We start from the raw sequence: 12,055 nt of genomic DNA, 5'->3' as shown, positions 1-12,055 counted from the left end.
CCGGTTGAAAAAGAGAGCCGCCACCAAACTAGCAGCTAGCAGCTGTTTCCCAGCTTAGTGCGGGACGGTGATTTACGAGAGGAAGTGCCTCGTGGTTCATCTTTGACTCGAGCTGTCTGTAAGGGCCAAGACTAATAGGTGCTCTGCTGGGAGTGTACAGCCACCACAGAGACGCATACAAACACATGAGGGGGGGGTCGGGGGGGGGGCTACAGCGATGTCAGAGGGTGGAGCAATTCCTCAAATGAAGCATCAGGTTTTCAGGAAAGTAGGAACTTTTAGTGCAACAAATTCAAGGCGATCATTGGTGTTGTTGCTTTAAAAGCTGCCATATTGACCCCAAATGACACTCGGCTGCTCACTTTTATAGCAATGTGGAAGCTCATGATAACACAAATAATGACATCTCCTCCATTTATATATGTAAGAATTATGAAGGAAACTACTGAGATCATTGCAACCTTTTTGACGGCTTCATTATTTAAGCACGTTGAGAGCTCGCCACAAGCTCAAACGGCCCTGAAAATCACAGAGACTGGGGACTTACTTTGCATTTCTACTTTTAAATTTGTACCTGAACACATGACAGACATTGCAGCTAGCAGCCAGCTGACCTGCACACACACACCTTTATATATACAGTCTATGACACGCACACACACTCTTTGCCAGCATTAGAGGAATTGCCAGCCTGTGTGGTCTGTATTTGAAATCCAAAAAAACAACAGTGTTTAGGGATGATAAAATCCAGCCTGCCACTTAACAGGCTATCTTTAAACCATCTCGTTATGTGTCTGATGGCTAGCGCTTTTAATTTAAGCTTTGCACTGGTGAAGTCATCAAAAGGGGTTGTGGTAGACGACAAATAACATGATTGAAAGCACAGAGCATTGAACGCAGCCACTACAAATTGTGCAGGGCCTATGAGGTCCTGCAGAGGAAATACAAGGCTAAGGAATTTCACTATTTCCTTCAGCAAGCCTTATCTTGTCTTGTTAATAATCATCTTACTGTCAAGTGTAAGATCAACAATCAAACTTAAATTAACATCCATGGGATATGGGTTCATTTCTGCTTATGCTCCTCTCATCCAGTGCTAATGACCTTTCCTAAAGTTAGCGCTGGCGGCAGTCGTGGACAGGGGGAAATGCAGCAGCAGATTTACAGTCTTTAGGGTGGAGGGGGCGAAACTAGGATGGACATACTTCCCTAAATTAATACTCGTTCGCCAAACCTAAACTTAACCCAACCCTTCCTCTGTCCCTCCCTTCAGCACGTCTCCTCTCTCTCTCTCTCTCTCTCTCTGTCTCTATTTTGGCTCATTCACAACAGGGGGAGTGAGAGCTATTGAAGCAATTCTGGGCTCATCCCAGGAGAGCGAGACGGGCCTGTTGAAGGATGAATCCTCCCGAGCTTTTGAGTCGGGACATGTTTTGTGTCAGAAAATAACTTGAAATGCCCTCTGTTCAGCCTTGGGCCTGAATATATAGAGAGAGGATGTCCAGAAATACAAAGTCTCCCCCTCAACTCCTTTCTGTTTGCCTCTTGGTAAAAGCCTGGTCTGTGTTTTGAATTAGTTTCAGCCGTGGAGGGGAGCTCCTCCCCCCCGGTAATGTCTTCTGCAGGGGGGCGGGCCCGGAGAGAGGCAGCATGTTGTGTTATTTTTGGCCGGCTGCTCTGGGGGCTTTGTAAGAAAGCTGGGGGAAATTCTCAGCATGGCGGTATCCATGTGGGGAGCAGGATATAATAGGGGATCGCTTCAGCAGACAGACGGACAAACACACACCAGATCGTGCTCGTATAACTCTGGCAAATAATTTTTTGCATTGGTTAGAGGGCCAGGTTTTGACACGGGACACATATTTTGTCAATTTAATAAAGGGTGAGGGAAAATGATGTTAGGATTTACTTGGGGGATATGTTACCTGACAAGAAACCATGGTAAAACTGCAATTTATATAGTTGATGCAGTTCAGTGAGCAGAAACAATGTTGATTTTGTTTTGACAACCATAGTATAACACCTGTTTGAAGCATAAGGAGGGATGGAGGGAGTCTCAAAATCTAATATTTGTTCTCACATCAATAGGTTGACATGTGTGGTTTTGAGTGACGTTTAAAAAAAAGTTAGAGAGATTGCTCTAAAATGTTGTGCACACTTTCATGTCCCTCCCAGGATGAATTGAAATCACTTTGTTGATCCCTTATTTTTTCCATAATTCCAATAATTGGGTTTATTGAAATCCCCCTTAGCTGTGGTAACAGCTTCTCTTACTGGGGTCTTAAAAAGGTTTAAACAAAATAAAAAGATAATTACTGACATCTATATGAGACTTAACTTTACGCACAAGAACATTAACACAACACGATAATGCAGATCCTGTCTATAGGCTACACCAGATGGCTCTAGACAACGTATTTTTATTTAAAAGGCCACACGCCTACTCTAATTACAAATAAATAATGATAGATAGCTCTGTACATGAATATCACACCATTAAGCACATGTTAGCATGCTAACAGGCTCAACTGAGATGATGGATATGTTGAACACGCTAGCAATGCCATTGTGATCGTATGGCCATGCTAGTGTTAGCATTTAGCTGAAATCACTGTGCCTAAGTACAGCCTTCACAGAGCCATTAGCATTGCTCTGGACTCTAGTTTCATCATACTGTACATTGCGAGCAATCTAGGGGTTCAGTTTCTTGCTCAAGGACACTTCAACATGTGTTCAGGGAACATGGGTTTGAAACACCAACCTACTTTGCTAACTGAGATACAGCCAACATGTATTTATTTTAGTATTTCCAGTAAAAGTTGAGCACAACCGGGAACATTTGAGTACAGCGAATATCAAATTTCACTCAGGTTGATTTTCTTTCCCTTTTTATGGGGTGAAATCACATCAGTTCAGGGAAAAAAGAAAGCTTATAAATCTTATTGCTGCTGGCAGATGTTGACGAGGTAAAATAAAGCCAAACCTTTATGGTGGACAAGCTTGTGGACCCTTGATACAAGTTTATATTGCATTATTGACCCATGGTGCTCAAAGCATAGTTAAACAAATGCAGACAGAAACAGATCTTTTTCTTTTCAACAAAATAGGCTAACATTGAGTTAAGAAAGGTGTTGTGAGGACAGCATATTATCTAATCTATTCTCGGTAGATTGTGAAACTTTAAACCCTCCAAGAGATAAAAACAGTTATTCTTCTCACACACAAACACTAGCATCATTTTTCATTGGGTCCAACACATCTTGAATATCTCACCCGTAGGCCAACACATAACCAGGATGACATGATGAGACAGGGGTCCTATCAGCTGGTACACCCCCGACCCCCCACAGAGGCTGACCCCCAGTGTGCTGGTCTGAAATCTGTCTGTCTGAGCGCTACACGGCTGCGAACCGACTGTCTAGTGTCTGGCCAAGGTTTGAGTTGGAGCGGAGCCCTGACAGGCTTTAGCGGAAAGGGGACAGGATACTGTTCTCACAAACACACACACCGACCGACAGGCGGGAGAGGTGGAAAAGAGAGAAGGGAAGGAGGAATGTGTAAAAAGTGAATTTGAGGGAAGGAGGACAGGTTGTTGGGGGTGAGGACGAGGACGAGGAGAGGCCAAAAAAAGGCGAAACTGCAAAAAATGTGTGTGTGCAGATTGCTGGCTTCATGATATCAAGTCAAGCCACCAGCTTGATCTCAAGCATGATAAATAATTATCTAACCTGTCAAACAATGTCTGTATAGAAGTGGATTCAACAGTTGAAGGTTTTATATATTCGATAGTTGTTGATTTTAGAGCTGAAAGGATTAGTCAAATACACCTTATTTCCTTTCGGGGTTAGGGGTGTAAGAAAATAAGGATTACTTTCATTCTGGGAAAATGTTAATTCCTTTGTTCAGACAACACATGTATTGCTGTGGTGTTTAATGGTAAAGGGTTTAATGAATGCAACTGCCGATCTGTTCCGATTGTATGAAAAAGTTGTATTTCTTTACTCAGATTGGATGCTTATAGGTGGTGTGTTTTCTATACTATAAGAGTGTAATATCTATAATATGTTGTATTTCAACCACTTTTGGGTTTATTAAAAATATATACTTTGAGTTTTCATCTCATAAATGCAAACGTATGGAGTCTTATTCATCAGTCTTGTGATACATTTGGCTTTTATTAAGGTTATAATGTTCAGTTTAAAGTGTGTTAGAGAGGTGTTCAACTATAGGATCATTTTGGAGGCTGCAGTTTGTGCTGCCATTGGATATACCAAGGTGTTTCTAATATGTTGTCCATACCACTTATATAAACCACGGATATCCTAATGTATGTGTCCTTGCTACAGTGTTTTCTTCTTGCCTGTTGCAGATGTTTTATGGCAGATGTTGTTTATAAAAGTTTAACTCGCACACAGGGATCCAAATGTGGATCAAGTGGCTTGAAAACGGGGCTCAAGCTTCCTGTTTTTCCCAATCAGAGCTTCGTCAAGGCTTCCTGTTTTTGTTTGTCCAATCATGGTGTCCTTTCGCAATAACTATTTGTTTGACGTATCCAATCTGAGAGAAGCTTTTGACCGGCATCCTGTGTTTGTTTGTGTCCTCAGAACACCACAGACAGCTCATCCAACTCCTCCCAGAAACTGGAGAGCTCGCTGCCGCCGCTCGAGTCCTCGCCCCTTCCGCAGAGACACAAGTGCATGCTGGGACATCGCCACGACCTCCACGACCCCTACCGGCTCACAGACCACTACTTCATGGACCAGGTGAGACATCCAGTAGCATCGAAGAGTGATGCAAAGAGAGTCAAATTAAATTGTTTAGCTATTTATTTACACTCAATATATAGGTATTTACCAGTTACAAGAACAAACAGTATGAGTTTTTACAGCCAGCTGTGTTGTGTAACATTCATTCTGTCTTTCTCCTCAGCCGTTGTCTCGGCTTCCCCGTCATGTCACCTTCCAGGAAGACGAGGAAATCGTCCGCATCAATCCTCGGGAGCGGAGCTGGGAACGAACCACCGAGCGCCACTATGGACGCCCGTCGGACCGCCCCTCTTTCACGGGCTACGAGGACTACCGACACGCCACGGTGCGGGACAAGTTCATCCAAATGGAAGACTCTGAGTCGTACGTCCACTTTGCCAAGACAGAGTCGCAGAAGCACGACTACACCTACCCTCTGGCCCCCACCCTGTCGCCCTCAGACTCTGACCCCGCTCTCGGACCCTTGGTCAATAAGGGCCAGGGCGGCTCGTACCGCCAGGGCTTCTCCTCGGTGGTCTCCGTCCAGCCTCGATCCTTCCTCCCGAGCTCCTCATCGTCCACAAATGGCGGGAAGGGGCGAAAAGAGGACGGGTTGGAGCGTGCTCAGTGTGAGCATTGCGGCGAGGCTTTTTACATCACCGACAACCGGAGAGGTCGGTGCCACGATGCGCCGGACCCTGTGCAGGGGTGCATCCGGAGGGTCAGCTGCATGTGGCTGGCAGACACCATGCTCTACCACTGCATGTCAGACCCAGAGGGGGACTACTCGGACCCCTGCTCCTGTGACGGGGGTGAGGGCGGAGGCGGAGGCCGATTTGGCTCTCGCTGGTTAGCGCTGCTCGGTTTATCTCTGGTGGCGCCGTGCCTATGTCTCTACCCGCCGCTCCACGCGTGTCACCGGGCGGGGCTGAGGTGCGGCTGCTGCGGAGGCCGACACAAAGCCCTGAGCTGAGGAGAGGAACAATGACAAAAACCTAAAAACCCAACGCAAGCACAGGGAAAGGGAAGGATGGGGATGGGGATGGGGATGGACACGGAGGGGACAAAGTGGCTGCTCACTCTCTTGCCTTGGTTTCTCTGGGATTCTCTACAAATTCCAGACACTGAAATAAGCCAAATATAAAAACAGTTGGTGCATTTTCTGAACGGCCTGGGAAGATAAGCTCCCCCTTACGGCAGACAGTTCTCTCAGCTCTCCACGTGGCCATTTCATGCTCTGTTTCTAGAGAGAGAGCACTCTTTTTCAGGGGGCCTTTTTTTTTTATAGCTGACCTATATGTCATGTATCACATATGCAGGTACTTTATACTTTGTACACTGACTCGGCGTCAAAGAACTTGAATTGTTTCTTTGTTCTTTTTTTTCATTCTCCTTTGATGTACGCGTGGCCATTTTGTTTATATTCTATTCCAATATCAGGCCCGCTCAACTCCAGCTACAAGAGAATCAGACACTACACCTCTTTGTGTGTGTGTGAGTGTGTGAATGTGTGTGTGTGTGGATGGTATTTGTGCGAGCTAACAATGCGCACCGAGGCCTTTTGTTGTCTATACTGCAGCTTATCGTAAAGCTCATGTATATAGTCTACATAGCTCTCCACCGTCGACATCTTCTTTGTTCGCCGAAACAAACGTGGTACTCATCTTAATCTTCTAATATCCCAAAGATTCTTTTTTTTATCCTATTTATTTCTCACTGAATTGATCTACCAGCAAAAAGGGTGCTGGGTTGTGATTCACTCAACTAACGAGACAGTGCTTTAAATCAAGCTAGCATTCGTCTCACGTTATTTCAAACAGTGCCTAAACTTTCACCTAAACCAGTAACCAGTCTTATAATTCCAGTCAGTTTCTTGACACATACACACAAAGCGGTGTCAGACTATAAGGCTCTGATTTCCTCACCCTCCGCAGAACCTTAGTCAGCAGTCAAGGATGAAAGAAAAAAACAAACAATCAGAGATACCATTAAACTTGGTTCCCGTTATGCCTTAAAATGTGGAGTCTGGCTCCAAACTTCACCCCCGTCCCTCTGAAGATGTCTGCTTTAATGAAAAGCGTGAGCACGGTTACGGCTCCAAGCAATCAGCCTCAACACATACTCTTTTTAAATTGGTTTAAACTATTTTTATACTGAAAAGGAACTCTTAAGAAGGTTCTGATCAAGTGTGTAAACTAAGGACTCCAGTGTGCTTGCGGTGTACAATCAGCTCCCTTCTTTTAGCCTCGTCCTTCAATGAAGCCCACCAGTCACATAGCCTACTGTGTGAGTAACAGCGGTAACAGAGACTAAAAACTGTTATAAAATGATAAATGTAAATACATTTCTTAAAAACTCCTTACTAGTGAAAATTAGTACAAAAGCTTTTGTTGCGTAAAACAAAGTTATGAACGACCTTAGGCCTCTAAAATGTTACTACAGCAATGTAGTGAGTTTTATTTTACACTTATACATAAAGATGTGTCCTTCTTCTGTTGAAAGAAGAATAATCTAACATTTTAAGAAACACAAGATTCGTTTGAGGAAAATATGTATACACGGTCTTGTCTCTGAGCCTGACGCAGGTTAGCTTAGCTTAGCATCAACATTGAAACGGGTGTAAACAGCTAACTTTGCTTTATCTTAAGGTAATAAAATACACCTATGGGTACATTCAAAACTCACTATTCAATAAATATACAATATAACGTTTTGTTTTTCAGAAACTAAAGTGTAAGAAGCTATGCTAGCTGTTACAACTTGCTGAAACCTCCATAACATGTGACTGGTGGGCCTACAGCATTTGGGCCAAAAAACTGACCATCACAAGGGCGCCTTATAGGGGATGTGACCGGGAAGACGATCCTCTTTTAAGAATTACAAAGAAAAAGGATTAGCAAGACATCAGTAGGGTCCCATTGGTAAAGAACGGTAGTCCAAAAAACGGCTGAAATGCTGGAAACAAACATCCACCCCTGATTGTTTTGCCAAGGAAATGTCACTTGCTGTAGTTGAAATACAGAATGCCTGAGGATGTCCTTTTCCCTTCCCTGGTTGTGTCTGTTTCATACATCCTGTCCTGTGTACCAGTCTGTACGTCCTTGGTGTGTGCGAGTGTGTTTTTCCCACATCCCTTTCCCTTCTCCTGCTCCTTGATCCAAAGCTACTGGGATCAGCTGAAAATGCCATCACATGCTAAGTTAACATCTATCCAGTATAATCAGATTCTACGATGATGTGATGTTTCAGGGACGGGACCAATCAGATTGGAAAGAGTGTGTGTGTGTGTGTGTGTGTCAGCGTTAATCTTTTTTCTCTCCGTCTCGTCCGGTGTTTAAGTGTATTCTCACATGTCAGAGCCATTTACAAGTGCCTGAACGCATCCTCTTTATCTCCTTGTATTTAAATTGAAAAATTAAAGAAACAAACTCCCTGTATTGAATTAGACCCATTTTTTACGCTTAGTATTTTTACCTCTGTAAAAAAAAAAGAGCAAAAATTATATTATATATATATCAAGTGTATGTTGTACATTTTTATTTCTATTTGTTTTTTTTAAATAACTGTTTCTAACATGTACGATGGATGTAGCTCTTGCTTTGAGAAGGAACAGGAAGTACTTTGTAGATACTGAAGGGTGGCCAGGTCTGTGAGAAAACTAAAGTGAAATGTGTGTCTTACCTTCCGCCTCCAATAAAATGAGAGAAAACAGTGAAACCACACGCGTGTCTGCTGGTTTATTTTACTACTATTACTATTTTTACCTAAATGAAGGTACTTCCCCATAAATGTCTACAGTAACCGCAGCTTTTCTGCTGCATGCATTACCATTTTCTTCAATGTAACTTCTGTTTTATTCTATTCTAAGTGCATGAAATCAGCTCAATTAAGGAACAACAAGTGTTAATGGATTTCTGCATGACATAAAACTGAAAATGTAAGAAACTATAAAAGACAACCAAACAACAGGAAATGTTACATAAAATATGCCCACATTGAACGGCTGTGCTTGAGCTAAATGCTAACTAAAGAAAACTAACAACTAATAAGCTGATATTTACCCTATTGGTGCCAGATACAGGCCAAAAGTATTTTTTCAAGTTTTAAGGTTATTTCACCATTAACTTAGAGTATTGCAACACAAAGTCATGGGGTGATGCTTGAGCTACATGCTAACTTAAGCAAACGAACAATGCTAATATGCCGATATTTAAAAAGATTTATTTCGCGTTGGCATGCAAAAAAATAGCCTATTAGTGCCAAACACAAGTATAGGTTAATATGAATGCCCTTAGTTTGGAAGATATTTGATCATTAACCGAGAGTAATGTGGTGATGATATAAGCTAACTTGAGTAAACTAACAATGCTAAATTAACATTGTTTTTGCGTGTTGGCATCCTAAAATTAGTTAATTACTGCCCAACACAGACAACATGAATGTCTTCAGTTGCGAAGATATTTGGTTATTAACCAAAATATTGAAAGAAAAGGTCATGGGTTGATCAAGAAAAGGGAGAAAAGTTTTTCCAAAGTATGTTTCATCATCACTTTCTGTGGTAAAGCAAATCTAGGGGCATAGTTGTTTTAAGTAGTGTTAATCACATTTTTTGGAGGACTTGAGGTCATAAAGACCGACTCATCCAGATGTAACAATAGCTTGAAGCCATGCAAAAAGTCCCTAAAACAATCCATAATCTCTATGGAGTAAAGTAATTGCTAGAGGATGTCCTCCTTCATGAGGTGAACAAGTTCAGTCAAGGCTAAGGTTTATTGTGTTTAAAGTAATACTTCCATAGTTTAATGCCCCAAAACTCCTAAGTAATTAATGAAAAAAAGCACAAAGAGAATTCCTCAGTGGAGAACATTCTCTTCAAGATGTCTCTCCCTCCTCAGCAGGAACATGTGATAGCCATCGAGGACGTCGAGCTGTTTCACTCAGGATGTCTCTGGAAAAGCATGTGGGCGATAATGATGGAGCGCGAGAGAGGGGAGGGAGAGGGAGAAAAAAGAAGAAAAGGACGGTCCCTCAGGGCTTTTTGGGGGCCTGCTAAGCAGCTCAACGGCTGCAAACAGCATCACAGTCCACATGTGCAAACATTTAAGATATCTGCTGGTGTAATGGGGTCAGCGTGGCCCCTCTCTGTGCACGGAGCACCGGAGATCTCTTCCCACTGAAGTTTTGAGGAATGGGTGGCTCGTCCCGCACCAGTGCTGTGGTTTCATGTCCAAAGATAGGCAGAGTTCTACATTTGTTCTACATTTGCACCATGTGAGTATTGGTTATGCAACATTTGAGCCTGTTGAGTTTCTCCGTCAGGTCTGAATTACCTGATAAACTCACAGAGCAGAGATGTTGCAGTGAAGCTAGTAAAGCTTACAAGCAGCTGGATAATTGTTTCAGCATTCCCTGACTGAGATCAAACCCACCTGAGATAAACTGGGAAACATCTCTCTACTCCCACCCTGTGGAAAATGGAAAAGGATTGTTCAAAACAACTTAGCAATATAGAAAAATAAAACATGTTTTAATTAAGTCTGTTAAAAGTAATCTAAAAGTTAATTATAAGTAATTGTTTTAGCACCGACGTGTACTCAAGCATTTGCAGTTAGAGTAATGTTAGTGGTTCCTGTGTCAAAATAGTGATGCAATATCGTATGTTAATCTATCAGTTTTCAAAAAGACCCACATACATTTCTAGATTTTACTTTAAAGTGTGAAATATCTGAAAAACTTTGGTCGACTGTCATCGACACAACAATGTTCAAGTTGTCAAGTGAGCCCTACAAATATTGGCTTTGAATATTTAGGCATGAAGAAGAAGATTGTTGAAAGAAAAGTTGAGATTTTCACCTGAAAAATATCTGACGGAATGTATACCTTGAATTTGTGGAGATAAAGAAACTATTCAAGCTATCAGATGAAATACTGTAAATCAATTGAGTATTTCCTTCTGAGATGTAATATCTAAAGTCCTTTAAAACTGCACCACAGTGCTTTGTCCTCTGTTGAGAGGCGGTGATGCGTGTTTGTGCTCTGATGGGGAGGAAACTTCAAACGGGGCTTCAGAGGTAACAGTTCAGGGTTAAGAGGGAAGTGGCAAGAGTCGAGGGATTAAAATGGAACAAGGCCGGAAGAGTCAGGGTGAGATCTTTATTTCAGGCTCGGAAAGAGAGCCTCTTCCTCTGGTGGCGCCAGTCCTCTGCCACTGTTCCATTTCCTCTTCCTCCTTCTGCTCTGTGGCTCTGTCACCTCCGTACCTCCATCCTTTAGTTTAGTTATCTGTCAACTCCTTCTATCTCACCTCCAGCTCTCTGCAAAGACTGAGAAGAACTCATTCATCACTAAAAGAGCAGAAATGGTAATCGGTAAATTGTGCAACATTTGATGGACGCGTGTTCTCAAATCTTCAACCTTTCTTTTGTTTTTCATTATAGTAAACAATATGAAATGAAACTGTAGGACTTTGGGATTTTGCATCATGTTTTTGAGAGTTGCAGCCAAAAGACATACAACTTCAGTTCATTTTTTAAAAGGCATGGTTAAAGGTGGGGTAGGTAATTCCCTTCAGAAACACTTGTTATATTCCATGGAATGCTCTTAACATCCCGATAGCAATGAAAACATTAATTGCTTTGACAATAAATACATTAAAAAATGTCATCTGTGGAAGCCGTGTCGCTGTAAAAAGCACGACCAATCATCTGAGCCAGCCCGGCTAAAATAACTGGATGGCCTACCTGCCTGTCAAACTTATCTCGTGCCCTCATTGGTCATGTGCGCGTTCTTGTGTGTTGGAGGAGGGGCTCTGTAAGGAAGTCGGTTGGGTACTTTCACATTCTAGCGCACTCGAGCTGGTTTCTCCATTCTTACCTACCCTACCTTTAAGGAAATGTTCTAAAATCTAACCTAAATTGCACATTTTACTCTACTTGACCTAAAATCCATTCTGAAACATCTTAAAATCCATCATTTAAAGGTGGGGTATGTCATTTATTTCAGAAACACTTTTTGTTAGGCTATCCATGGAATGCTCTTAACATCCCGATAGCAATAAATATATTAAATGCTTTGACAATAAATACATAAACAAATGTCACCTGTGGAAGCCGTAGCGCTGTAAAAAGCACGACCAATCGTCTGAGCCGGCATACTCTTTTCCTCTCCAGTTTGATGTTAAAATGTTCAGTTAAAACGGTTAAAACCGGTTAAAACCATAAGGTAGGGTAGGTAAGAATGGAGAAACCAGCTGGAGAGCGCTAGAATTTGAAAGTACACAACCGGAAAAAATCTGCCTCTTCCTTCAGACT

The 12,055-nt window shown here is 42.3% G+C and overlaps 1 protein-coding gene across 1 annotated transcript in view; it reads left to right on the top strand.

Annotated features, from left to right (window-relative positions):
- The window catches only part of LOC104968215 (sprouty-related, EVH1 domain-containing protein 2-like), a 10,468-nt gene extending 2,003 nt beyond the window's left edge, over nt 1-8,465 (top strand). The window contains exons 4-5 of the mRNA XM_010797792.1: nt 4,605-4,763; nt 4,930-8,465. Coding sequence (XP_010796094.1) covers nt 4,605-4,763; nt 4,930-5,718 — 948 coding nt within the window. The 3' untranslated portion in view covers nt 5,719-8,465. The remainder of the gene's footprint in view (nt 1-4,604; nt 4,764-4,929) is intronic.
- Nucleotides 8,466-12,055: the final 3,590 nt, after the last annotated feature.

The sequence above is a fragment of the Notothenia coriiceps genome, unplaced genomic scaffold (assembly GCF_000735185.1).
Source record: "Notothenia coriiceps isolate Sejong01 unplaced genomic scaffold, NC01 NC01_scaffold00038398, whole genome shotgun sequence".
Classification (NCBI taxonomy): Eukaryota; Metazoa; Chordata; class Actinopteri; order Perciformes; family Nototheniidae; genus Notothenia; species Notothenia coriiceps.
Note: the sequence above shows the minus strand (reverse complement) of the source record. Positions and strands in the feature narration are given on the sequence as shown.